Source organism: Venturia canescens, chromosome 8 (assembly GCF_019457755.1).
Source record: "Venturia canescens isolate UGA chromosome 8, ASM1945775v1, whole genome shotgun sequence".
In the NCBI taxonomy this organism is placed as follows: domain Eukaryota; kingdom Metazoa; phylum Arthropoda; class Insecta; order Hymenoptera; family Ichneumonidae; genus Venturia; species Venturia canescens.
In genome coordinates this window covers 10,899,086-10,925,940 of record NC_057428.1, presented here as the reverse complement: position 1 = coordinate 10,925,940, position 26,855 = coordinate 10,899,086, and the positions used below count along the sequence as shown (strand labels likewise).

Here is a 26,855-nt window from a genome sequence, read left to right as displayed (position 1 = left end):
GAGAGACTATCAGCTGACAGGTAACGTATCAAAATCTACTCATGCATTACTGTTGACGTCAAGGCCAGAAGGGGGAGAATGTGACAGGAAATCAGTCGAGAAATGCTCTTCCTCGACGTCAACACAGGCACCAATTCCTCGGGCGCGAAAACAAGAGACAGCGCGTATATAAATTTTAGTACTAAACGGGAAGGGATAATCCTTCTCCGTTGCGGCCTGATTACCCGGAGGACCGATACGAAAGGACACTTTTGCCCCGGATCTCGACTCGAATTATTGTTTGTAAAGACCGAGGGTAGGGTCCGCGAGCGAGGAATTGTGCTCTTGATAAGTAGTGATTATTGTCAGCAACTGTCGCGTCTTGTGCAGTTAACATTGTGAAAAAATAGTGCATTCCGGAATAAAGTGGGTTAACAGGAAATACATGTAAGTCTGTCAGCGAGTATTTTCTCTCCTTTCCGTGTGGCTTATATTTTGCTTCTCTTGGACCCCTTATTCCCGCTAAGTTACATTAATTAATAGGGTCGTTTCAATCGAACCTCCCCTCTTTCTACCGGGGCTAGCTTCTTTAACATATTACATATAGAGTACTCGTTCTCTCAAACGAGTTGGCGCCCTAAAATTAAATCGAAAGTACTAGTATATCTGGATGAGCCCTGGCAGCCTCTGACCCTGGCCGCGCCGGGTGACGGCTTAAAAAAGAAAAAAAAGAAAAATTTAAGGAAGCCTTTCTCATATATAAAGACGGAAAAGCCACTGAAACCCGTAAAAGTTCATTTGGAGAATCCATTTCAATTTTTGGGCACGAACAAAGTATCCTCGGGCCTTAAAATTTTGACAGGACACTTTTTTATTATTCATAACTGTATTCAAAATATTTTCCCAAATAATCCCAAATTTTCCCAAAGAAAAAATCTTCACCAAAAATCGTTCCAGTGCGGTCCGCTTCATCGAGCGCCATCCAGATCTGATCTCGATCGAATCTCGATCACTGATACTCGAATATTTAAGATCCACGGTTACCTGGACCTGATTACAGATCGATGTTGATAAGAAAAATCTTGTAATTCGTCAAAGTTTGTAATCTTAGGTTAATCCAACTGAGTCCTGATCGAGTCTTGAGTAGAAAACCTTCTCGGATATGCTTTACTTTTATCTAGAGTCATGACATTCGAAGTAGTTTGACCACGTTACATAAACAAAATTTAAGTTTGTCTAGACAGAATATGTAAACACAAAAGTTGGAGATTTTATTAGACTGAATGCTCAAAAGTGAAAGTTCTTTCAAGTGGAACTCCATCCTAACAAAATTGCCAGTCACTAACTTCGTTCTTACACCGACCATTGATTGACAGACTGACTATTTGGTCATAACTTTTGGTGTTTTTCTGCACTATCCATTGCCTAACTTCGAGTCTTCACCGCTAAAATGTCTTCATCAATATACTGACTAAATAAAGGTCTACAGCTTTGCGGAATGAGACGAAGCCTTATACAATGGCCTATCGAGTTAACTATTTTATCGAAGTCAATGACGATAAAACGTTTTACTTCTTCTGGTTTTATCACGCTCCTCAAGTGTATTTCGCTCCATGGTATGTCGTGTCTGCTGGATTGTTAATGACCTTGGTGTACCACATGAGCGGACAGATGTCCGTTCTCTCTTTCAGAATAAGGAATCTGAGCATTGATGATCTTCAAAATGAGCTTGCTATCAAATTGATTTTCCAAGACCTGGCTCAGACACATCGTGACATTCTCGAGTACGGTTAACGATTCTTACATAATGTGCCTACAAAATGCTGATTTTTTTCTTTTTACAAACAGATTGTCGAAGAATGTAAATAGTGTGTTTGGACTTCTCCTGTTGAACGAACTTCTAATATTCACTATTCTCGTCGGTCTTACGATTTACACAACTATAGAGGTACTTAAATTTCGTAATTTTCAATCCCTACCATTCCTGTGCTTATTTTACGAAAATTCTGTTACATCGTTGTCCAATTTTTCAGAACTATGATATCACAGGCGCTGAGGATGTTTTCTCATCCTTTTCATACGGTATGTCGGTGCTGATGCTGGTATACATCAGCTGCTCTGCGGGCCAATATTTGTTCAACGAAGTACGCTCATTTTAGTATACTTCAATGATTCCCATAAATCTAGGTACTCTTTGTACCCTGTTAATAACTAACAGAAGCATCCTTCGTAATCGACATAACCGCCGATAAAGATTTTGTGTCAATTCATTTATTGGTTGCTAAATATGAACATATTAGACGAAAGTGTGAAGGGGGCCGAAGGTCACACACTGAGGTTTGTCGTGCTAAAAACCCTGCCAATTTTGAACTACAAATTCCAAAGTGACGGATCTTTGCAATAAGCTCCAGAAACCATTCGAACCAAAATCGAATACAACTTACAAATTCTTGGGAACAGTCTGTAGATTAGATTTTGGAATACCTTCGTATCGATACGAACAATAATGGCTGAAAAAATGAGTAAATATTTATAAACTAAAACTATCACGGGGCACAATTAAATCAATTGATGGATTCAAATTCAATACAACATGGTCACTAAAAGCACTGCTATGACGAAAAACACATACAATTAGTGAGAAGAGAATTTCAGTAGAAAAATATCACAAAAAAACCTCAAAATTATGCTTCATCTTTCTGTGGTATTATTGAAAAAATTATTAACGAAATTATTCAAAAATTCTGGTGACCACCAATGACCCTGACATCCAGCACAAACATGCTAGAATTAACTCCTCAAGCTTCGGATTGAAAACATGTAATTTTTTCGCTTTTCACCCAGAGTATGAACGTTTCTGAAGCATACTATGACTGTCTATGGTATGATATGCCAGCGTCGTGCAAGAAACAGTTGATAATATGTATGATAGGAACGAGCAAACCCATTTCCTTGTCAGCAGCTGGCTTCTACGATTATACGTTGCCGCTCTTCATCAGTGTAAGTACAACCGTATAATGTGATATTTTGAGAACAATTTGAAAGTTTAATTCATTTTTCTAGATAACTAAAACTGCAGGGGGCTACATATCCCTGTTACAAACGATGACAGAAAAACAAAATGAATGAAGGACCTTCAGCCATTGTAAATTCGGAATGTCCAATAGATATTTGTAGATTATAGTTTTGCATCATTATATTCTCTTCAGGCACGATAATGACGTCACTTTTTTTCCTGAATGTGTAACAGTCCGGCCTAAATAACCTCGCTCATCTATATCAACGAAAATAACCACACTGAGAAAAAAATTTCTTTCAATGGACTAAATCCATTTGGTTGAAAGGAAATTTAGTATGTTCAACTATTTTTTTTGTTGAATAGCGAATTGCGCAGTTGATTCAACTGAATTAGAAAAATGTCTTGCAGTTGAATCGACTAAAATACTCTAAGGATATCATTTAGTTGAAACAACTAATACCATTCATTTGCAATAATATGCTTTTTATTTGCTTCAAATAAAAATGTTCCTTTATATATACCATTCCGAATTGATTAAACAGTATCATTGTGATAAATAAATGAATTTGTGTATTCAAAGAAATGGTGAATCAATACAAAAAAAAAAATTGCTGAACGAAAACGATAAATTTGATTCATTTAAATTGCAAAAGCAACAAAAACTTTGGTTATATAAACAAATATTTGTTTATCTCAACAAATATTAACGAAGTTACATTTTGTCGATTGAATAAATATGGAAGTTTATTCGCTATCATGTGGCAGATCAACATTCATATAACTTTTGTTCATCAACAACTGAAAACATGTTTCAAATCACCGTTCGTTGAGTTATTTCAATTATCCCATTTGTTTCTTCAACTAAACGAAGATTTTATGTCTGTTTTTTGATTCTCAATCCTTAAGCCTTATTCCCTGACACGATTTTTGGTGCGCCAAAAATCAGCCAGAGGGCGACGGATAAAACGCTCTCACGCCAACAGAGCACCACCTATACGCCTATAAAACTCCCAATTTTTCCATTCAACTCCGTCCTATTAACGGGGCACATACAAATTATTTCTCGATTATCGAGAAGATTTGAGTACTAGATACTCACAAACCGTACGGGCGGGAGTATCCGTTCTCGAGGATCCAGTTCAAGATTCGAATAACAATTTGTTTACCACATTGACAAATTATTTTGTCTAAAATAATGAATATTTAGTTTAACGTATTGAACTAAATAATTTTCGTTCAACCAAATTTATTTTCAGTGCGGAGAAAATTTTAGTTGCTCCAACAGAATTCTAAACCGCCCAGAATAAAATGTTTTGTTCAACGAAGTACATCATGTATTGTTTGAATAAAATATTTTCCATAGACAGCAATGTGTTTGAGCGTCTCAATCACGAAAAATATTCGACGAATGACATCAATGAGTATACAATATGAGAAATCAGTTTACTTAACGAAATTTTTATTAGAATCAAGAGAATTTTTTGTTATTTCTACTTCCACTTTTGATACCGGATTTCACGTAACTTTGGTCAGAAATAAATTTTTGGATTTATTTAGTAAATGAGCCTACAATCAAAGAACTAAATTGCCATAGAAAATAAATATTTTGTTTGATAAACGATCATTTCTTTGAATTCACTGTAGTTTTTTTGAGATGAATAATTATTTGGTTGTCCCATTTACAAATTATTTTGTCTAAAATAATGAATATTTAGTTGAACGTATTCAACCAAATTTTTTTCTCAGTGCAACGAACAAAATAACTATGAACAAAAAAACCGATGAAAAACCATGAACAGATGTGACACGAACATTCAAATTTGCCCCCCCCCCCCCCGGATGGTGGAAAATAGATTTTGGAATTGAACCCGATGGTCACTCTATGACGTAGATATTTTTCTCCCACCTCGGTGAGGAGATCCGTGCTCACGTTGACTCGTCCTCTTTCGCTTCGGGACCATCATCCGATCAACAACTCAGAAATACGATAATATCTTTGGATTGGTCAACCAGTTTATTCATCAATACCGAGATTACAGTGCTCCGACTACAAACGTCGCAAGGAGATTGGAGGTCTCGGAGCAACGAAAGAGCCAACGAGAGACACATCATCGCACCTAAGATAAGTCGGCTCAGAATTAACATAATTATCGAGTGTCCCAATGTCCCAAGAACGTATGTAACTACGAAATAACGTTCTAGAAAAATTGTTATGAATGAGAGGTGAAATACTGAATACCGAAACTGACCGTTTATAATTAAATCTATATGTCCGAAAAATATAAATTGCGTAACATACCAAGAATAAATCAGTTTTGTTACACAGAATAACCACGAGAATAATAATCGTCATTTAAAATGACCTTTAAGTTCGTAATCACTGGAATATGAAGATTAATTGAAATATTCATTTGAAATATCGATTGCGGATAAATACGAAAGCCTATGCTGTATTTTCATTACTAGATTAGAAATGTTTGATTATAAATTTATTGTTTATTGTTTTTAATACGATTAACATCTAGAGATGTCTCGAGAACACCCTGCAATTTTTTTTTCTTTCGAATTGGTACGTTCGTGTGTGTGTATGTGTGTGTGCGAATTTTCTTTTGTTTGTGTGCCTCTGTTTTTATTTAGGTTTGTGTGTGTGTGTGTGCGTTTTTGTTTGCTTTAGGATATTAGAATTATTTTAAATATCGGTTATATCTATTCTGTTCATGGGTTACGTCGTTCGTCGGTTTTTCGTTCACGGTTATTTTGTTCGTTGATTACTTTGAGCGAGGTGATTTAGGATGAAAACCCGATCACGAATTCAAAAGACTTCAATCTTCACTTGATTCTTGAACTCACTCATTCAACAAACTCACCTCTCTACGACAATCTCCAACCCCAATGCGAATCCAAAGTGCCGTAACACAGTTGAAAGGACTTCAGTCATGCAAATTATTGGTTCGCTCACCCCTCTTCTGTGCACTGACGTTTTATAATGATGCTGACGCAACGTCACGTATTTGCGTCTCCATTCCTCAAGTAAGCACTGTAGTTTTGATGACGGTTTTGTTGCGACTGAGCGCAAATACAAAGGCACTGATTCCCTCCCCCATTGCTCCCCTGCCCTCGAGTTTTCTCGGATCACAAATGAAGACCTTCGGTCTTCCGCGTGCAGTAAACTTCAGCAAACTTTTTAAGAGCTCTTCTGTCTTCGCCTCCAATCACAGCTCAGCACGTGCTAATCGTAGCTGTTCGATTTTCAACAAAGTTGGAATTTCAACAAAGCTTTACTTTGACGGACGAAAGCATCTCAACTGCGCGATGATTTCATTCGTTTTTAGTGATAAATCAGTGCACATGGCGATCTCCCTTGAGATTTTAAATTCTCATGCAAACCTACACAATGCAAAATTTCAGATCACAGTAGATCCTTCCAGTGGATTGGTCATTAGATTTTTCCCTTTTGGAGCGAACTTTTTGCTCGGGTTTCACAACGGATTTGGTAATTTGATTAGTTCACGAGGAAAACAGAGCAGAAAAACTTTTCATCTTATAACCGTGAAGTTTGCCACGAACCCAATGCACTCTCTTCAGAGGTTTACAAACCACCTTGAGAAAGCAATCATTCCCATGACACAGCGACAAAGCTAGTCGCGAGTCTTCACGGTTAGTTTATCAACAATTCGGCAAGCAAACTCACGTGAATTCGTTAGCAGCAATCGTCACGATCACTCGTTCCATCCGACGTGAGTTCGAATTCTTCGAAATAATCGGATTGTTCAAAATTAAATTCGTTTGTTTACAGATTCTTCAAGGTATTCGTGGCCACGACTATTCAATCACTTCCACAATTTTCTTAGTCGCTACTCGTTCTGAATTATTTCGAACCCGTAGAATGGTTGCGCATACAAAAAAAATGTTCACCTCCATTTTATGAAAATTGACTTTTCAGTGGTTTCAACTTGGCACAAGAGCTTAAATTACCAATCGCAGTGATCCAATCAAAATAAATTGAAAAACCCAGGGCAGCGATCAATTGAACTGAGAAATGACAACCAGCAAGTGAATTTCTGCACAAACTGCATCACACGAAAACAATAATGCTCAACAAAATGTCTCGACGAGACTAATTTATCTCGTTCCCTTTCTCCAACCCTCGCTAATGTGCCACCACCAACAACAAGCAGGAACACAACACAAAGTTACACATACGAATGAATTTATTGGTCACCTGTTCATTGAGATATTTCCCCCAACAACGTCGAGTCGATCAGGAGTTTCTCAACTCGTGCATCCAATCAAAATTACGAAACAAAGTTGAAGACACACATCGAGAACGTTTAGGTCAATACCTGATCATCACGAATGTCAGGATGGCCATTTTCTTTGCTTGCTCGACCCATTTTTTCGATAGAATGGAATTATAAGCTCCCATCACTTTGTGCATTGTATTTGCATCGTGGAGATGGAAAGTTGTGTCTCACCGCGATGGTCGAACCGTGTCTGACCATAAGATCAAGAGTTGCTCGACTCCCCCCTCTCCCCGTACTCGATCTACCTGTGTTGATACGAATGAAGACTTCACGAGGGGTATACTCGTCCCCAACGCGAGGACGAGCGACCACTCAATCATTACGATCCCCCGGGGCTATTTTTTTAATTCTATTTAATTATGTGCCGATGCTGGTACCGCCGAGGAGAAGGATCGATCCGACGTTGTACAGCTGTTTGTATTCCATGAAACGTAATTTCACTGAGAAGAAGAAATGTAACATAAAGTAAGGGGGGGAAATATGCTTCATAGTTCGTACATTGAAAGCGGTGACTTTGGAACATCGCCGTATGAGGAAAAAGCGCATGGGAAAAAGTTCGTTGTCTACCTCATGAGCTCATACATTTACAATTACATGCTTGCTCACCGGCGATTTTTCTCTGGTAATTCGATAGAAATTTTACGATTTTGCGCAATGAATCGTCAGAGGAGCTTTGTACGCTCAGTTCCTCATGAACCGTCGAAGCGAAATCAGGCTTTTGTCATGGTAGTGAGTATAGCTGAGAACTCGATAAGGCTATGCGAGAAGCGACAAGGCAAGCAGAACGTTTTACTTTGTTTTAACTTTTTGGTAATGCATCGCAGGACGAAGAATTCAATAGGGCTAAAGATCTGCTCAAATGGAACGAGCGCTTTTTCGCTGTTGTCGGTGTTTGGCCACTCGAACGAAAATACGGAATATTTTCTGTGTGGGCAATTTATTACTTCATTCATATTGTTCTTCAAAGCGCTGATCTTATTTACGTTTTTGGAAATTTAGAACTCGTCATTCAAAACCTTTCAGAGAGCTCGTTACAAGTAATGATATTCATTAAATTGGTAGCTTTGAAATTTTCGCGAAAATCTAAAAGCCTTTTGAAACGAGTGATCGAGGATATCGATGCCAAGTGCCTGGACAACCGAGAGGAAAAACAAATTTATTTAAACTATAATCGAATTGCTAAAACTTTTTTCAAACTCTGGGTCTCGATGGGCATCACTTCGGCGGTTGGTTATTACTTGAAGCCCCTGCAACTTCGCATCGAAGGCGGTGAGCCTCCTCCGTGTACCAAAAGCACGATAAGATTTTCGTTGTTTCAAATAAAATCGCTTTATTTATGAACTCATCGTTTTCCGCGTTTCACTTCTGTTTTTTTCTTCACTTTAAGGTAGATCATGCCCGAAGGATCGCATTTAATGGGTATCTAAATTGGACCGAATTTTGCTTCCTAATTAAAGATATTGTAACAATTTTATTTATTTTTCGGTATTTCTTCAGCATAAAATTTGAAAAGAAACTAAGGATGGCGAATGACAGTTTTGATTCAATTATATTTTCGTATTGTCCTCGATCAAATATTCCAAGCGATCTCACATAAGTTAACCGTCGCGCTCACACTCTCACTCTCACTCCTCACACACACATATAGACACGCCTCACAATATTCGTGTTCGGGATCAAGTTTACAATTCGGAGAGAAACTTATCTTAATGTATCGCTCTCGGTGAATCGTTGGCTCCTTCCACTCCGGGACTCGGAAAAACCTCGATGACAGTAAAAATAGGCAGGATCTCGGAAGGATCGATCTCAGTTGATTTTATAGGCTGGCCACACCCGATATTTTACGTCTTGGATATTTCGTCCTTCGTCAGACAATCCTGTATTGTACACGTTAGTCCGATGACGGTCCCGGAGCGAAAGAGGACGAACGCTCGCTTATTCTCATTTTCTCGATGGGAGAGGAGCGCTAGCTTCCCCACTCTCATCTCAATGACGAGAACAAGATCAATACGATCGATGTCACAAACATCGATCAAGTTCAATGGGTCGAAACGTCGTCTGGCGCGAATACAAAATTTTCACATCTCACAATTTCCCCCCTTTTCGAGAGAGGGTCTCCCAGATAAGAACGAGAAAACTTGCAACGTATTTCGTTATTCAATTACATCAATTCATTACACCTTAATATCGAACTTCGGACGGTCCGAACCGGACGGGTCACTCGTCATTCATTGTCACACTCAACCACACACATACACACATAAAATCACAATGCTTAAACAAACTTTGAATCGCATACTTTTCACGTCATTCTTCACGAAATAATACAATAAACTTTCGTCGTAGGAGATCATCCATCATGAAACCCAGAGTGGAACCATCTTTAAAAGAAAAACTAAAACTTATGATTCAGATCATTGCACATCAACATCAATCATGGAGAATGTTCACGATACTTACGAAGATTCCACCGATTATAAGTTCCAATTTCTTGTAAATTTCTTTTTGGATCAGCGAGAATAAATGCATTCTCACCGATCTTTCGAATAATTTTATATGGCCCCTCATAGAGATGGAAAAATTTCTTCGTGACGCGATCTAAGGCGTTAGACAAATGTCGAACACGCAGTAGGACAAGGTCCCCTACGTTTAATACGATTTTGGACACGGGTCCTTGTTGCTTTGACCTGTTTCGGAAGGCCTTCGTCAAATTTTCCCTAGCTAACGTAATTAAATATTCGTAAGAGTGCTCAGGAGAGTCAGGAAAACCTACGATTTTTGCAATTCTGTCTTGCACCGGTCTTCCGAAGTGCAATTCAAGAGGAGAAATTCCGGTACTCTGATGAACCGTTACGTTAAGAATTTCTTCGATTTTTGGAATAAATTCTACCCATTTTGTGTGTTTCTCGGAACACCACGTACGAAAGAGCCGGCCTAACTCCCTCATGACTCTCTCCGTGGGATTCGATTGTGGGTGACGAATCGAACTGTACAAAACTTTAATTCCTGCCTGTTCAAGATCCCTCATCCAAATTCCGGAAGTAAATTGGGTACCGTGATCCGAGAGAATTCGATCCGGAGCCCCGACTTTCGGGACGAAATCTTTCAAAATTTTGTTTACGCACGTTTTAGCTGTTGCTTTTCGAATCGGATAAAGTTTGACATATTTAGAAAAAACATCCAGCGCAACAAAAACGTATTGCAACCCTCCTCGTCCAGTGGGAAGGGGACCATAAATATCCACGCTGATTAAATCCAGCACACCTTTGGAAACAACGCATTTATGCTCTCCTTCCATGGAAAACGTCAAATATTTGACGCGTTGACATAGGTCACATTCCATAACAAATTTTTTTATATGAATTCGCATTTTTTTCCAATAAAAGAATTGCTTTATATACGACAACGTTTTGAAGACTCCCGGATGTCCTAGCCTTACATGAATCTCCTCGAGGAGCATTTGCTGAACCTCCTTCGGGATCACGATCCTCCACGACGTCTTTTCATTCTCACGGTGAAACAATATATTATGGTACATAAGAAAATTGGATGAAGGAGCTCCAGAACGACATTTCTCAATAATTTTCACCAGAGCGTGATCTTTGACCTGCCATTCGCTCATTTTTTTGAAAATACGAACGAGACCCGAATCGTAGTCCAGCATGGCAACTGTGACTAGCAATGTCGCTTCGTCGTTTTTCTCAGGCAACAAATATTGAGATAAACTCGCAACAGTGAGCTTTCGCTCCTCTTCTTCATGGAAAGATCCATCCGGATTTCTACTGAAAAAATCCGCGACTACGTTATCCACCCCGCGACAGTGAGATATTGTAAATGAAAATTGCTGTAGAAATAAACACCATCGAGCGATACGTGAATTGCTAAAAGATATGGAATTTAGAAATGTCAGACACTGATGGTCTGTTATAATTTGAAAACTAGTTCCAATAAGATAAACGCGAAATTTGTTTACAGCGTAGACGATAGCAAGGAGCTCCTTCTCTGTCGTGGTGTAGTTCACTTCACATTTTGTAAGGCAACGCGAAACTACACTCACAACATTATGATTTCCTGCATCGTCAAGCTGATAAAGAATGCCGCTAATACCACGATCACTTGCATCTGTCTGAACTCGAAAAGACGAGTTCGGAAGGACATGTTTAAGCGCAATACATTTCGTAAAATCCGCTTTTAAATTCTCAAATGCGTTCGCATGAGAAGGGGTCCAATTCCACTCGACATCCTTCTTTAGCAATTCTCGCAACGGAGCGAGGGATTCACTGTGGCGAGGGTTGAACTGGCGGTAATAATTACAAACACCTAAAAATTGTTGTAAATGACGTTTGTTTTTCGGTTCCGAAAATTGAAAAATGGCAGACAATCGCGATGGATCAGGAACTACCCCACGTTCCGATAATATAAAACCCAAAAATGGAATTGATTCACAAAAAAATTGACATTTTGACATTTTCAACGTAAAATTATACTTCAACAACCGCGTGAAAATCTCTTTTAGTACTTCGAGATGTTTTTGTACCGTTTTAGTTCCTATCAGAATGTCGTCGATATAACACGAAATATTTTGATCCAAGTCTTTACCCAACGCGAAACTTAGCGATCGAATAAATCCACTTCCCGCCGTCTTAAGACCGAATGGAATTCTACAAAATTGATACAGGTTTGATTCAAATAAAAACGCGGTATAGGGCCGAGATTCCACATGCAACGGCACCTGCCAATAGCCATGTGTGAGATCAATTTTTGAAAAATACTTTGACCCATGGAATTTTTGTAACAATTCTGAAACTAGTGGCGGAGACTCTTGATCGTCGTTTATTACTCTGTTTAAATGTCGTGCATCAAGACAAATCCTCACTGACCCGTTGTCTTTTTTGACAATTCTAAGCGGGTTACAAAATTGACTCGCCGTCCTTTCAATAACGTTATTTTTCAGCATTTCGTCGATTTCTTTTGCGACCGCAGGACGTAATTGATGAGGGATCGGATATGTAAATCGAATCTTTGGTGACATACAATTTAGTTGAATTCTGTGCTCATATCCCCGAGCGCAGCCCGGTTTGTCCGAAAATAAAGGTCTATATTTTTCCAATAAGTTAACGAAACATCTCCTATCCTCATCTTCTAGTGATACAAGTTTACACGCGAACGAAACGGGGGCCTCGGAAACGTCGTTTGTACCCACGGAACTTACTCCAAAATCACCTGTCGGTTCTAATACATTACTATCATTTTTCGGAATATTTTTCGGCTCGATTTCGTTCAAATTCCCGACTATGTAATTCTCATCATTACCGAGATCCTCGACGTTTATAACATAAATGTGAGTTTTTTCGTTCGTCCGTGAGCACACCAACGCCTCCGGTGCTCCCCTCTCGAATATCACCGTCGACGGAGACAAGAGATTCCCGCCAACTTCGATTTGCACATTTTTATAATCTATAATTACGTCATTCCGTGACATCCAATCATGCCCGAGTATTATGTCAGAAGTTAAGAACGGGATTACCAGAAACAAAGATCCGATTATTTTATTTTCCAGGCGCAATGGTACATAAATTTGTTTTTTAATAACCGTTGCTTTTTTCCTAATCGCTGTCGAGACAATTATATTTGAGACCGGGAGTTCTTCGATTTTATGATGTTTCGTTAATCGTTGATATAGATTTTCTGAAATAGCGGTGACTTGACTACCCGTATCAAACATTGCCACAACATCGGTATTCAATATTCTCGTTTTTGCATGTGGGCTTTTCGCTATTGCCGTTCCCCCCTTGACTTGTAATTCCGCTCCTTTTTCAATACCCTCCTCCAGATCCTCGACGAAATCGAAATGTTTATGGCACGGTGCCGGACCGGAATACAACGCACCATTTCTCAGTTTAAAGGATTCGTGATATTTGTGTTATTATTCTGGTTATATGAATTTGGAAAATTATTTAGCGGTGGTGGGAATCGAGTGTCCGGTAGCGCGAACCCGTGTGGAGGTCTGGGCTCTAGACCGCCTGTATTTGTTGTCCAATAAGGATTATCGCGTCGCCGACTACGTCGCCTGTATCTTTCCTCTCTTGTTTTTCTGTCTTGGAATCTATTCGAACATTCGTTTGTATTGATGCTGTTTACTTTAATTTCGCCGTTTGGCCTGTGATAATAATTATTTCCCGCTCTTTTATTCTCACGATCTCTATCCCTACGTAAGACATCGAGATTTCCTAGAGTTTGTATAATCATATTAGTATCTGTAAAGTTTAGCGTTGCCAACGTTTCTTTTACCCACGGAGGATACTGTTGGACGATGTTATAATTAATCTCAAATTCTGAAAGTTTCGGGATGAAAAAGCGAGTTTCGGCCAGCTGTTCGTAGAAATAGGCTTGCAAAGATTTTATACTACTATCGCATCTTTTTTCAGACCACTGCTTTTTGAATCGTACTCGGATCGGAATTGAATAAAATTCCTCCAAAAATTTAGCTTTAAATTCATCAAAGTCTTGAAAACTCTCCTGCAATCTGAACCACGAGGCCGCCTTTCCCTCCAACGCATGCTCCACGAATACCATTTTTCGCCCTACTGGGACATTTTTTACCTTTAGAAATTTTTCCATATCCTCTAAAAATTGTACCGGGTGCACTTCTATTTCATTATCGAATTTGGGAATTTTCATATCAACTTGTATACTGTGAACATTACTCACGATCGCGCTGATGCCTTCCGTCATGCTTCGTGCGTTATTTTGAACTTGTTCTTCGTTTCTGACGGGAGTCGTTTGTTGTTGTTTTTGAGCCTCTAGGGTCGCCTTTAACTGTTCCAATCTTAACCTTTCTTGATGGATTTTCTCCCATTCGATCTCAATCTCATTTGGTTGAGATGAGTCATCTCGCCGTTCTCTGTCTTCACGCATTTTCTTATTAGCTGTAAAGTTCAATGAATTAAATTTTCTTTTCGACGCACGACCGGAATTTGTTATATAAATCGTGTCCGACGTATCTTCCATCAACTAAGATACTACTTTGTCGGTCTGTAACACTGTACTCTCATTACCAAAAGAAACCAAAAAGGAAACGAACGACGTAACGAACTATCTACTACATAAATTGACTTTTTACTGATTACTTGAACTGGTGTTTTATTATTAATTTCGTGAGGATTCAGGCCTCATTGTTGGGCGCCAATTGTAACAATTTTATTTATTTTTCGGTATTTCTTCAGCATAAAATTTGAAAAGAAACTAAGGATGGCGAATGACAGTTTTGATTCAATTATATTTTCGTATTGTCCTCGATCAAATATTCCAAGCGATCTCACATAAGTTAACCGTCGCGCTCACACTCTCACTCTCACTCCTCACACACACATATAGACACGCCTCACAATATTCGTGTTCGGGATCAAGTTTACAATTCGGAGAGAAACTTATCTTAATGTATCGCTCTCGGTGAATCGTTGGCTCCTTCCACTCCGGGACTCGGAAAAACCTCGATGACAGTAAAAATAGGCAGGATCTCGGAAGGATCGATCTCAGTTGATTTTATAGGCTGGCCACACCCGATATTTTACGTCTTGGATATTTCGTCCTTCGTCAGACAATCCTGTATTGTACACGTTAGTCCGATGACGGTCCCGGAGCGAAAGAGGACGAACGCTCGCTTATTCTCATTTTCTCGATGGGAGAGGAGCGCTAGCTTCCCCACTCTCATCTCAATGACGAGAACAAGATCAATACGATCGATGTCACAAACATCGATCAAGTTCAATGGGTCGAAACGTCGTCTGGCGCGAATACAAAATTTTCACATCTCACAATATTATTACTTTAATTAATGTCAGAGTTATTAATTTGAAATTGTAAATAGATTTTTTCAACTTGTCTTTTGGCGAATGAAATTACAAGCCGTTAATTAATCGGGGATTCATCAGTGACCGAACCCCAAATTTTATTCGTCCCTGGCTAAAATACTACAATTTTTTATGCGAAAAATCACTTTAAGGAGCGCGAAGGGAAAACACGAAGGGGAATGTATCAAGAAAAAAGTATTAATAAAAAGACAAGACTGTGACAGGAATGGCCCAAGCGAAGGAGAAATAAAATGCCGAAATATGCAAATGTGAAAATATTAGAGTGCTCATTACCAATTTCGTTCAATCTTTAAGGTAATATATCTTTATTACTAGTAAGACAATCGTCTCGAATTTTTTCCCAAACCTTCGTTATATATTTCAATGTTATTGTGTACTTTTTCATGAACTTCGTAAGAAGCGTTCATTCGTTATATGGAAAGATAAACGATTTTTTACACACAGTCCCCATAACCCTGTGTATTTTTCTTCATATGATAATGAGTTTGTTTGCATTGAGGCGTTTAGCCTATTACAAATTACCAAACTATTTATACAGCATTTATACAGCATTATGAGGTTTTACCACATTTTCCAATGTTTTACATATTTTGTTCTGTAACATTTTAAGGAGTTTCGGTACAGAAGTCTAAATATTAAGTAATTGATCAAATTTGGTGATAATATTCTTCAACATCAAGTGCGAAAACACAATTTTTTTCAAAATTTTCTTCTACTTAGTTATCGAGTAATTACGCATTAAAGCAGATTTCTTATGCCCGGAATGTATAACTATATACATGGAAACGCTATGCTTATACACGTGAACTTTAGTGATCGATTACTCGATAACTGTGTAGAAGAAGAATCTTTAAAAACTTGTATTGTCAAATTTGGCACTAAAGAATTAGTTCACCAAATTTTATAAAATTCTGAACTTTATGAATTTTTTTATGTTTTTAGCATGGTTTAGCATAGCAACATTGTATCGCCTGTATCGAAACTCCTTAAGCTTACGGTTACGAATAAAAATTGAACTTGAAATTAGAAGTGAAAATACAATTGTGTTTCGCTTATCGATTTTTTTGCAATATTTAAACACCTTTATCTCAATAACCAATAAGACGAGCACTTCAAAATTTGATGTGCGGGTAAGTCGACTATTTATTGAAACGCTGTGTAAATTTCAAGACTTTCTTAATAAAATCGTTTCGTGCATGAACTACCTTAAATAAAACAAGAATAATCGTTTTTTTTATTTGCTATTTTTACTGAAAAACTACGTTTAAGGAATGTGCCCATTCTTTTAATACATCTATCGAAGATCGACAGCTTTTCAAAACGAAACGGTGCCTTTTATTCTGGCCTATCGAGTGCATCTTTTCTTCGAAGTTAACGACACCACAACCTTTTATCTCGTGTGGATATACCAAGCTCCTGTTTTATACATGAGCATATGGCACACGGCAGCCATCGGCTTCCTATTTTCTCTGGTACTTCACGTTTGCGGCCAATTATCGGTCCTCTCGTTCAAAATAAGAAATCTTAATTTGGACGATCGGGGAAACAATGAAGCTTTCAGATCAATCTTCCAGGATATAGTTGTAAGGCATCGCAAAATTCTTGAGTAGGTTTTCAATTTGTCACACTCATTGAATTAAAAATTTTTGACTCGTACTTCATTCAATTCAATATTCAATTTCTTTTCTTCAATTTTTATCTTCGATTACTCTTTTTGTTTTTTTTTTCTGATTATTTATTTGATTTAACTTTTTTTAAATTAATTTGATAAAATAATTGATTAAAAAAATAATAAGATATTAAAACAATGTTTTTTTCAATTACTCAACTGCTTGCCTCGTTCTCATCTTGGTCTTCCTCAATGATAGATTAGCGAGGGATATAAACCATGTGTTCGGGTTGATTCTCCTGGAAGAACTTTTCTTGTCCACTATTCTCATCGGATTAACCTGTTACGCTGTCTTAGTGGTATACAGCACAGAATTATTAAGGTTCCATACTAAGAATAGGAATTCTTACTATTTCGCTGGGCTATTTTCAAACTCTTGAAACGTATTGATGAAATGACTCAGCATCGCAAAATTGGTTTTTTGTTCTCTATGAGAGTTGGATTAATTTTTTTTATTTGTTTGGATGTTGTACGAAAACGTAAGGATCCTTAATTCTGACGTCTGACTAGGCATTTTTCTTCATTGAATAAAAAATTATTTTCATTCATTATTGTGCATGACTGATTTTTTTTTAGAGCATCGACACTGCTGACAGCGCGCAGGTTTTCTCATTTTTACTTTACGGTTCAACGATGCTCTTACTGGTTTATGGCTATTGCGCTGCTGGTGAATATCTCGTAACCGAAGTACGCTAAATTTTTCTCGCCTCAAATTAATTCTTCATTTTGCTTTTAATTCCCATTTCACAATCCAATTTTCACCATCATGTTTCATGAACTATGACGGATTAATATTTTTTTGACCCGGAATACGAGTGCTCGTTGGTAAAAATCGATCTAGGAAGGACGAAATTGTGGGGAAAAATTAGTCAAAAGAAAAATTTGCATCTTAACTAGTTGATTTGTGGGAACAATTCTGAAGAAATTCGCACCCTGCTCACTTTTTCACTCACCCGTTGAAATCGAATGCCAAAATGGGAATTTCTGGATTGTTTTTGCAGAAAATATTTGGGATTTCATTAGAAAATAGTTTAGAAAATAGGAAACTATTCGTTGCGTGAGTTTATTTCATTTGTTTCATTTTAATCGAGAATCAAAAGTATTTTTTAATCGAAGCTACATTTTGACTGTGTTCAGAGTACGAATCTGTACACGGCGTATTATCAATGCTTATGGTACGACATGCCAGATTCCTTCAAAAAACAATTGATCATTTGTATGATCGGTGCGAGCAAACCGATACAACTGACAGCGGGTGGTGTCTACATTTTCTCGTTGTTCAACTTCATGAGTGTAAGTATACAATAACCCTATAACGATGAGAGAAAAAATCGAATGATTTTCGTTTTTTCAGATCGTCAAAACGGCAGCAGGTTACATATCTATGTTACGAAAGATGATTTAGAACTTGGTTTTCGTATGGTGCGATCTCGAACGATGTCGAAGAAAAAAACTATTGTTGACAAATAAAATAATCTTTGAATAACCTGATCAAATGCATGCTTCAAATTATTTTTTTTAAAGTATTCATTGATTAGTGATAAGTTTATCCAAAGGTAAGTTCCTAGTTTAATTTTTCAAAGTACAAAAGCTGAGTATCAATAAGACCACGCGAATCTAATGGAAATCAAAAATCCCAACTCTAAAAGTTGACATTTGGAAATATGCTAGAAATATACAGCATGCATCCATTCCCCGAATTATTATAGGATTTACCGTCTAGTTGTCCATTAAATCCTCCCAACTTTAGAGAGCCAAAAACGAGAATAAGAAAATAGAATGTTTTTAGATATCAATGATGTCTTGAGAATAAATTTAAATCGTTTCTTTAATCATGAAAAGAGCAAAAAAAATTTTTCGATCTTATAAAATTGATATTCTCGAAGAAAGAAAACGACAACGACTCTTAGCATTTCAAAGTTCGTAGCCCATTCTTTACGAACAGCTTCTTTAGACTTTTATTTGTTTCATTAATTTCGGTATTACATTCAAAGTTTGTGTCTTTTTCGTTACTTCAACGTTTGACAATACTTTTTTGCGTTCATTTACGACATGGTTTTTCAAACGTGGTGATAAGAAATCAACAGATTTTCGAAACCATAAAAAGTATTGAAAACAGACCAGTGCAAAGCAAACCAGAGAATCTACGATTCATGACGTGATTTCTTATCATTTTCAGAAAGAAAAAATTAGTAGCTAAAACGAATAGCCCACAAGAGTGTAAAATTTTTTGTTTACTTTTTTCACTTATTCATCAAACACTGATGATAATAAACGGAGTAGCTAACGAAATCTTAAATCAAGTCAAACTTTGATGCACAGCGTCTTACTCCTTTTTACATACGATCGAGAAGCTCATACTTTTTTAACATGAAAAAATCGAAAAAATGGGGAAAAATCTTAGCTTTTCCTATACTCCATTTTGTCCTGGTTCCCCCTAAATTCATGACAAAAAAATATCGTCAGAGTTCTTCATGAGTATTTTCTCTGATTTACCAAACAAATCACTCATAAATACTAACTCGTACTGAGATTTTTTCCAACGCGACGAATTTCAGTTCAGTGATCAACAGTTTCATAATCTTCAATGATATTCCGGCAGTTTCTTCAATAGTAAAAGAACACGGTAAAAGAATCGCTAAAAATTAACATTCCAATAATCCCTCGAAGCGATCAGATCATTCGAGTTTCCGGTTCTACCGTCAACATCATTACAACTTTACACAACGGAGACGTCAACCCGCCCAACAATGACACCACCAACAAGAAAATGACGAATTCACCTGCTTATTAAAATTATTGTCCCTTCGATGAGCCAACGAATAAGACTTCTACGTCGATTTGTCGTTACGTGACAATACTGGAAGCGGTGCCCCGATGATGATCTACTTGTGACTGAGTGTAAGCGCAAGAACGTGCGCCCTTTCCGTCCCCCCGACCTCCCCGTGCTCGGGCGCATTATGCACTTGCATCTGCGATATTAAGGATAAAGACTTTGCGAACCAGCGATCACGATCCCTTATGGCTTTGTTTTTAATTATATCTAATCATATGCCAGTCGAATCCACGGGGAAAGAGCACCGAGAAGCAACGTCTCGTAGGTGTGCATTTTTAACGAAGTGAAATAACGCGTAATTTGAAATAAGGGAAAGTGGACGTTCCATTGTTCGTACGGGGAAAGCGAGGACTCTGGGACACCGCCCGTGAAGAAAACGCGGATGGAAGAAACTTCGAGATGTGTTATTATTTTAAACGTTTTGCTTTACGTGCACAACGGCGATTTTCCTCTTTTAAATCGATTTAAAATTTCACGGTCTTGCGCAAAGAGCCGAGACACGAGGTCAGTTCTCTCAGTTCCTCATGAACCTTCGAAGTGGAGAAAACCTTTTGGTATGGCGGTAAGTATTATATGAAGGGAGTTCTGCGAAGGAAATCTCCAGGAGCGACGACAAGTGATTCGTGTGAATTTTATAGATATTTTTGCACTTTTTTTTTTTGGTAACGCGCCAGGACGAATTCGATAAGGCCAAAGATCTTTTCAAGTGGAACGAACGTTTCTTCTCCATCGTCGGCGTATGGCCACTCCAAACGTCACACGGAAAATTCTCTGTGTGGGTCACTTACTATCTGCTTCATATCATCCAGCAAATGGCTGATCTCATTCATGTCTCTAGTAATTTTGAGCTCGTAGTTACAAACCTATCGGAGAGCTCGTTACAAGTTATAATATTCGTCAAATTGGTAGTTTTGAAATTTTCAAGTAAATCGAAAACCCTCGTACGACGAGTCACCGAAGAAATTGATGCCAAGTCCCACTATAGTCCAGAGGAAAAAAAAATTTACCTCAGTTACAATCGCATGGCTAAAACTTTTTTCAAAATTTGGGTTACTATGGGCATTGCTTCAGCGACTGGTTATTACTTCAAGCCTCTGCAAGTTCGATTTGGAAGCGGTAAGTTCTCACTGTTCTCATAGCGTGAGCCCGAATTCTAAAATTATTCGGACGTTCCATTTGAACTGTGACAATCAAAATCGAATGATTGGCCTCCTGATTCAAATACTTTTTCTTCAAATGTAAAAGAGAAAACTTTGAAGAAATTTTCGCTCCACGATGACAAGATTTGACACAGTAATAAATCCAAATTTTTCTTTGAAAAATAGAATTTCATTGATTGAGTGTGGCAAAAAAACTAGATAATTAAAAAAAGCTCATCTTAGCTTCAATTAAAATTAGACCTTTGGAACTTCTTTTTGTTTCCAGTAGTGTCCAGTGATATCTGAATCCAGGACCCTTTCACTTGAGCTCCCTTCAACTCCTATTCTGCTCTCCAACATCTTCAACTTACCTCCATTTCACCAGCCCGAATTTGTTGTAGTGACTTGCACATTCTCAATGGAAACTTGACGTGAAAATGAATATTCAAGCGTCGCTTTTGCATTATCCCAATCATTCGGCTTTATCATTATAGCAGTAGAAAAAGTTGTAACATTTTTTTTTTTTTGTAAATATTCGGAAGTGCAGCTTTTCCCAAAAATGGTGATAAATTTTTTTTTTTCGTCTGGACTGCTTCAATTGGTCACCGCTAATGATATTCCGTCGGGGGAGGCTAACATTTTCCATAAAAACCATGAGTTGTGGGGTTTTGTATTTACCTTTTTTTTTAATTTCTTTTGAGAAACATATATTTGAATACTGATATTTTATCATAAATATAAATATAGATGAATTCTTTTTCGCTTAAACCATTCATCTAGCCCCTCTCATCATCGATGTTATATCGCACATCTCACACTTACGTACACACTCACGCATTCAACAGTTTTAGAGGCTACGTTTATAAATATATCGATAAAAAAAGAAAAAATTGCTTATCTCAATAATTAACGGTGTATCCCTCGTTGGCTCATTCATACGTTCCGGGGCTTGCTCACAGCTCTCAGATTTCTGAAATAAATGGCTCGGGGGTGGCCACACCGATGATGCCAGTTATTCAGGACGTCCTTGTAGTTTTTGGAACAGAGACGAGCGATATCGGAGGTGACCAGCATTTTGCTGACCAGCTCGTTTTTTGGTTCAATGTGTATGCATTTGAAGTTTTTTCAATCGAATTGCATGCCATTATTAGGGATTGCTATTATTCACCTTCACACGGTATTTCCTAAGCACGCTGCGTCTGAACGTGCCACAAAAAATGTGAATTTTTCTTAAATCCACCGATAAAACATCCACAGCTTCTGAAAACGAAACGATACCTTTCACTCTGGCCTATCGGGTGCGTCTTTTCTTCGAGATTAACGACACTACGACGTTTTATCTCATGTGGCTGTATCAGGCTCCGGTCATGTACATGGGCATATGGCACACTGCAGCGATTGGATTCCTTTTTTCTTTGGTACTCCACGTGTGCGGACAGTTGTCGATTCTTTCATTCAGGATTAAAAATCTCGATTTAGAGGGTGCTACAAATGATGAAACGCTAAAAACAATATTTCGAGATATTCTCTCGAAGCATTGCGGAATACTTGAGTGGGTCTGAACTTCTCACCGCATTCTTTATTCGTCCTGTTGTAGTCCTAACATTTTCGTTTTCATATTTAGATTAGCGAAGGATATCAACGAACTATTTGGATTAATTCTTGCAGAAGAACTCATCGTGTCCACTGTTCTCATCGGACTTACCGGTTACGCTGCTTTGATGGTACGTAACCCAAGATTATTGGAGTACAGATAAGATAAGACAGGACCAAAACTGCGTCATTCGATGAGATGCGATGAAGCACGGACTGCTCGTGCAGAGTCGAGTCGCTATGCGAATACTTTTTATGGTCATAAAATTGACTTTTCTTCTAATCTGGCTCATTAATTTTTTTCAGAGTCTCGATTCCGCCGCCGCTGCAGAAATTTTTTCTTTTTTCGTTTACGCCGCAACAATGCTCTTTTTGGTTTACGGCTATTGTGCTGCTGGCGAACATCTTGTTACTGAAGTACGCCGGATTTCAATTGTCCTTTAAATATTTCAATGTCGCTTCGAAATTACAGCTTTTTGAGTAAGATTTTCATTGGTGTTCAGTTTTTCATTTTTATCAGGTAAATCCGAATCTGAAAACATGGAAAGTTTCGGAAACTTTCAGAATCAAGTTCAAAGTAAAAAAAAAAAAACACATTTTTTGGAGAAATGGCACTCGGTTAAGGAAGCGAACGAAAGGAACGGAAAAACGAAGTTTGTGTAATTTTCAGTTTTAACAAATGCCAAATCAGCCCCTTGCTTAAACAATCGAATTTACAACGTTATTGCAATATAACATCGCGAATTAGTACTCCAAAGAGTACAAAAATATAGAAAAACCTTTTAGCGAGGCTTCCCATTTGAGTAGCAATTGAAAAAAGCCAGGAACTACCCTTCTTGCTCCGGACATTTTGATTCAACATTTCTCCGTCCAAGAACGTTTTTCCACTCAAACATTCAAGAGCAAAAATTGTGCATAATTTCTCCGTTTTTCAAAGCATACTCCCCAGAAGCTTGTGATCCGGACCCGAGTGAGTGGAACGTAAACTCAAAAGCTAGAAACTGCACAAAACTGAAGAGTAGTTTTATAAAAAAGCTCTAAATACTGATCTGCTTGTTTCTCTCACGAAAAAATATTCAAAAATAAAAATAGGCATGCAAAACCCAATTCGCAAAGCATCGATGACTGCAAGTACCAAAGTTACGTTCTTTTTGTATTCAGAGTACGAATCTCTACACAGCGTATTATCAATGCCTATGGTACGACATGCCAGATTCCTTTAAAAAACAACTGATCATTTGCATGATCGGTGCGAGCAAACCAATACAATTGACAGCGGCAGGTATCTACATTTTCTCGTTGGTCAACTTCATGGGTGTAAGTACACTATCACTCTGCAAAAGAGCACGAGGGAGCAATGGAACTAATTCCATTTTTACAGGTCGTCAAAACAGCAGCAGGCTACTTATCCATGTTGAGAACGATGATCTGAGTCTTGTGTTCCATTTCTATATTTCGAAGCAATGTCAAAAAAAACTTTTCTTCAATAAAACTTAACATTTTCTGCATTTCGTTACGAGTGCTGCTCTCGTATCGAGTTCTCATTTCGTACCTGGTGAAACTACCCAAAAGCCAATGACGAAAATGCAGCTCACGAGGCTGGCATTGAATATAAATTGATCGAATCGAAGCATTTTTTCGTATATTCTCTGACATTCATTGTGCATACGCATTTTTGTGTATCGATTGAAAGATTTTTATAAATTTCATCCCTCCACGTCGATTATGCATAATGCGGAATGCCAAAAACGTTGAGTAAAGTACCCTAATTTTTGGCTTCGCTGAGGTTCAGTAAAAATTGATTATTTTCCACCAAGTTTCATTGTTACCCTCGAAATCGTTTTGTACTTGCCAGTTTCAAATTTGTGTGCAGTCGTGGAGGAAGAATAATAATGAGTGTGAGCAAAGGGATGCGTAACTCGTCGGCGATTTGCTCGGCTGTATATCATATTCCCTTCACCAACATTATACACCGAGATTATATTTATTCCGGTCGACGATTTGAATTATCTCGTGGCCTGAGGGCGCTTGCGAAAGAGCGTAAAAAGGACGCTCTTTCTCCTTCTCTCATCTCCGCCCTTCCGTATAACACGACTTTCATCAGCCTGATATTCGTGATTGTTTCAGCATAATTAATATCCTGGAACTTTAATCTTGGAGCATTCGTTACTGTCGGACATTCAAATGAGTTTTGTGTTCAATTTATTCCGAACTTTTTCGACATTCATTCGCGGGGTTTACAAACATTTTGTGAACGGGAAAAGCACGTGCGATTACGAAGAATTGCGGAGTCCCTAAAAATACTCGAAGCACGACGAACACTCGATCGTAGTTCAAGAAAATGTGGAAAATTGATGAATCCAGCATGGCGATCTTTTTCAAATATTCGCTCCTTTGATCGATGAATCCAGATTAAAGTTGCTTTTCACAGGGTTCGTTTAAGGTACAGTAAAATCTATCGAAGTACATGCACCCCAAAAAATGGAAAATCATTGTCAGAATTCAATCGTACGCGATTGAGGGCAGTTCGGTGTGGTAAATACAACTCCAAAGCCAACAATTTTATCGAATTTTGCACTCTTAAATGAACTTGTAGCACTTGGAGAGCTTGTAGAACTTGTTATTCCGTTATTTCAGCTTTCTTTTTCAATATTCTTTAGCCAGCAGACGACGGGGCTGTCAATGTACTTGTCCCGAGACTCTACCGTATCTCTTGATAGTCGTGAATTTTTGGCACACGATCCTTGGCCGATTCTGCGATACTCTACCGACTCATATCGAAAAGTATCGCTTGCCAATCATTAAGGTATTCCTTTTGCATGAGCGTATTCTTTGGTGGCGCAAACCAGGGCTCTCTCGAAATTTGGGCGGATTCCTAACTTCTGAGCAGTCGTGTTTATATGGGAAAAGCTTCTGCTTTTACCATTTTTCCAAGTTCTATCCTTATCGACTAACCTGACTTGGAATTTAAGAGTATGGAGTATCGACTAACCTGACTTGGAATTTTCGAAATCGAAATTCTTTTACACGGTTTGACTGATTAAAAAAAGGCTCTGTCAGCCTACGCAGAACGATGGCAAAAATCGACTGACAGGGTCTGTTTTTAATCGGTTAAACTGTGTCAAAGAATTTCGATTTCGAAATTTGCAGCTATCTCTCTCGCACTCACGGTTCCGATATACCGACTGATCCATCCTCTTAACATCTCTTTCAAAGATTCGGTAACCCCTTATTTTTATCGTCACTATGGATGCTTTAGATTTTTTTCTATCTGTGAGGCAGTTTGTATCACAGTATGTTGCGTATCACGCTGAATGGACTTGCGTAAAATAGGATTTAAATTAGTAGTTCTCGAATGTCATCCCCAAATGCACTGGCTCAGATCAAAGGATCGATCTTCGGTGTGAGTGAGCGACGGATGGGGTTCGAGAGCCATCATGCTGACTGTCCACTACGTGGCGACCGCATGTATGGCTCATAATTTACTTTTTTTGTGTTGTATTCTTCTAAATCTTAAGAAATATGAATTTGCTGTGTACAATGACGAAAACCAAATGGCCTCCACTTGAAGGACCAAGCTTTCTTTACAGTTTTGCTAAAAGATGTTTAAATTTTTCATAATTCTCCCTCCTTCGGCTAAAGCAGTTGTTTGCTGGGCAAGAAGAAGTCAGTTAAAAATTGAATCTCTAAGAAGGCGGACATCCTCGACACGACAATTGAGTCCTGAATCGAGGTTGATTCTGCACAAATTTGATTGTAACATATGGTAGATTCCTAACTCACCAATTCACTCTATCAATAAAAGTACCGAAGTTTATTAATTCATAAATTGTCGATTGTTTATTTAAAAACGACGAAAAAACACTATTGCGAGTACCTGCGTCGTGAGAGTAGTACGAGTAAAGATCACCCCTACCTGAGATTTACAACCCCAGCTAAAAGGTCAGCTGCAAAAATTAAGCATCTCACCGTACATCAGGAATTTAGAATTCTTTAGTGCGTGAATTATTGAATAAAAATGTGGTGATGATGGAATCTCCAGAAGCTCCAGTATAAATTTTACGATTTTTGGAGTTTTAATTCTTTATTAATGAGATCATGGCCACTATTTAAAAATCTGCAGAAAAATCTGATTTTTTTACACAGCATAGAAAAATGTTCGAAAATTACGGTAAAAAAAATTGAGGGGAGGTTACCGAACATTTAAACAAGAAAATAAGTATTAAAAATTGGACATCGTAGTGGCAGTAAATGGATCGTGATTTTTCAATCAAATTTAAGGGATTGTAAATGCTGGAAAAAAAAAAATTAAATCATATACGTATTCGTTGAACATTTATCTTGTTAATGGCGTTATAAAAATATCAGGTCACCGAAACTTTAAGAATGAAATCATAAATTAACTACGATTATCGCTCACGATGAATCGTTGAATACTAGGT

The 26,855-nt window shown here is 38.0% G+C and overlaps 2 protein-coding genes and 1 pseudogene across 2 annotated transcripts; all 3 read left to right on the top strand.

The window, feature by feature from the left end:
* The first annotated feature begins 1,503 nt into the window (after positions 1 to 1,503).
* LOC122415003 (odorant receptor 67a-like) lies at positions 1,504 to 3,424 on the top strand. Its single transcript, XM_043426751.1, has 5 exons — positions 1,504 to 1,763; positions 1,828 to 1,927; positions 2,013 to 2,123; positions 2,824 to 2,979; positions 3,043 to 3,424. The coding sequence occupies exons 1-5, from the start codon at positions 1,621 to 1,623 to the stop codon at positions 3,106 to 3,108; spliced, it is 576 nt and encodes a 191-aa protein (XP_043282686.1). The 5' UTR covers positions 1,504 to 1,620; the 3' UTR covers positions 3,109 to 3,424.
* Positions 3,425 to 16,447: 13,023 nt separating this feature from the next.
* LOC122414933 (odorant receptor 49a-like) lies at positions 16,448 to 18,336 on the top strand. The gene is given in 5 exon segments (XM_043426607.1): positions 16,448 to 16,782; positions 17,045 to 17,144; positions 17,422 to 17,532; positions 17,983 to 18,138; positions 18,200 to 18,336. Coding segments are annotated over 5 exon segments (753 nt in total). The 3' UTR covers positions 18,251 to 18,336.
* A 1,893-nt stretch (positions 18,337 to 20,229) lies between these two features.
* Positions 20,230 to 23,906, top strand: LOC122414932 (uncharacterized; annotated as a pseudogene).
* The last annotated feature ends 2,949 nt before the right edge of the window (positions 23,907 to 26,855 follow it).

Coding starts and splice junctions, on each gene's coding strand:
- LOC122415003 (XM_043426751.1), top strand. CDS start 1,621: ATGACCTTGGTGTACCACATGAGCGGACAGATGTCCGTTCTCTCTTTC. Junction 1,764..1,827: donor ACACATCGTGACATTCTCGA/GTACGGTTAACG, acceptor TTTTACAAACAG/ATTGTCGAAGAATGTAAATA. Junction 2,124..2,823: donor GCCAATATTTGTTCAACGAA/GTACGCTCATTT, acceptor CTTTTCACCCAG/AGTATGAACGTTTCTGAAGC.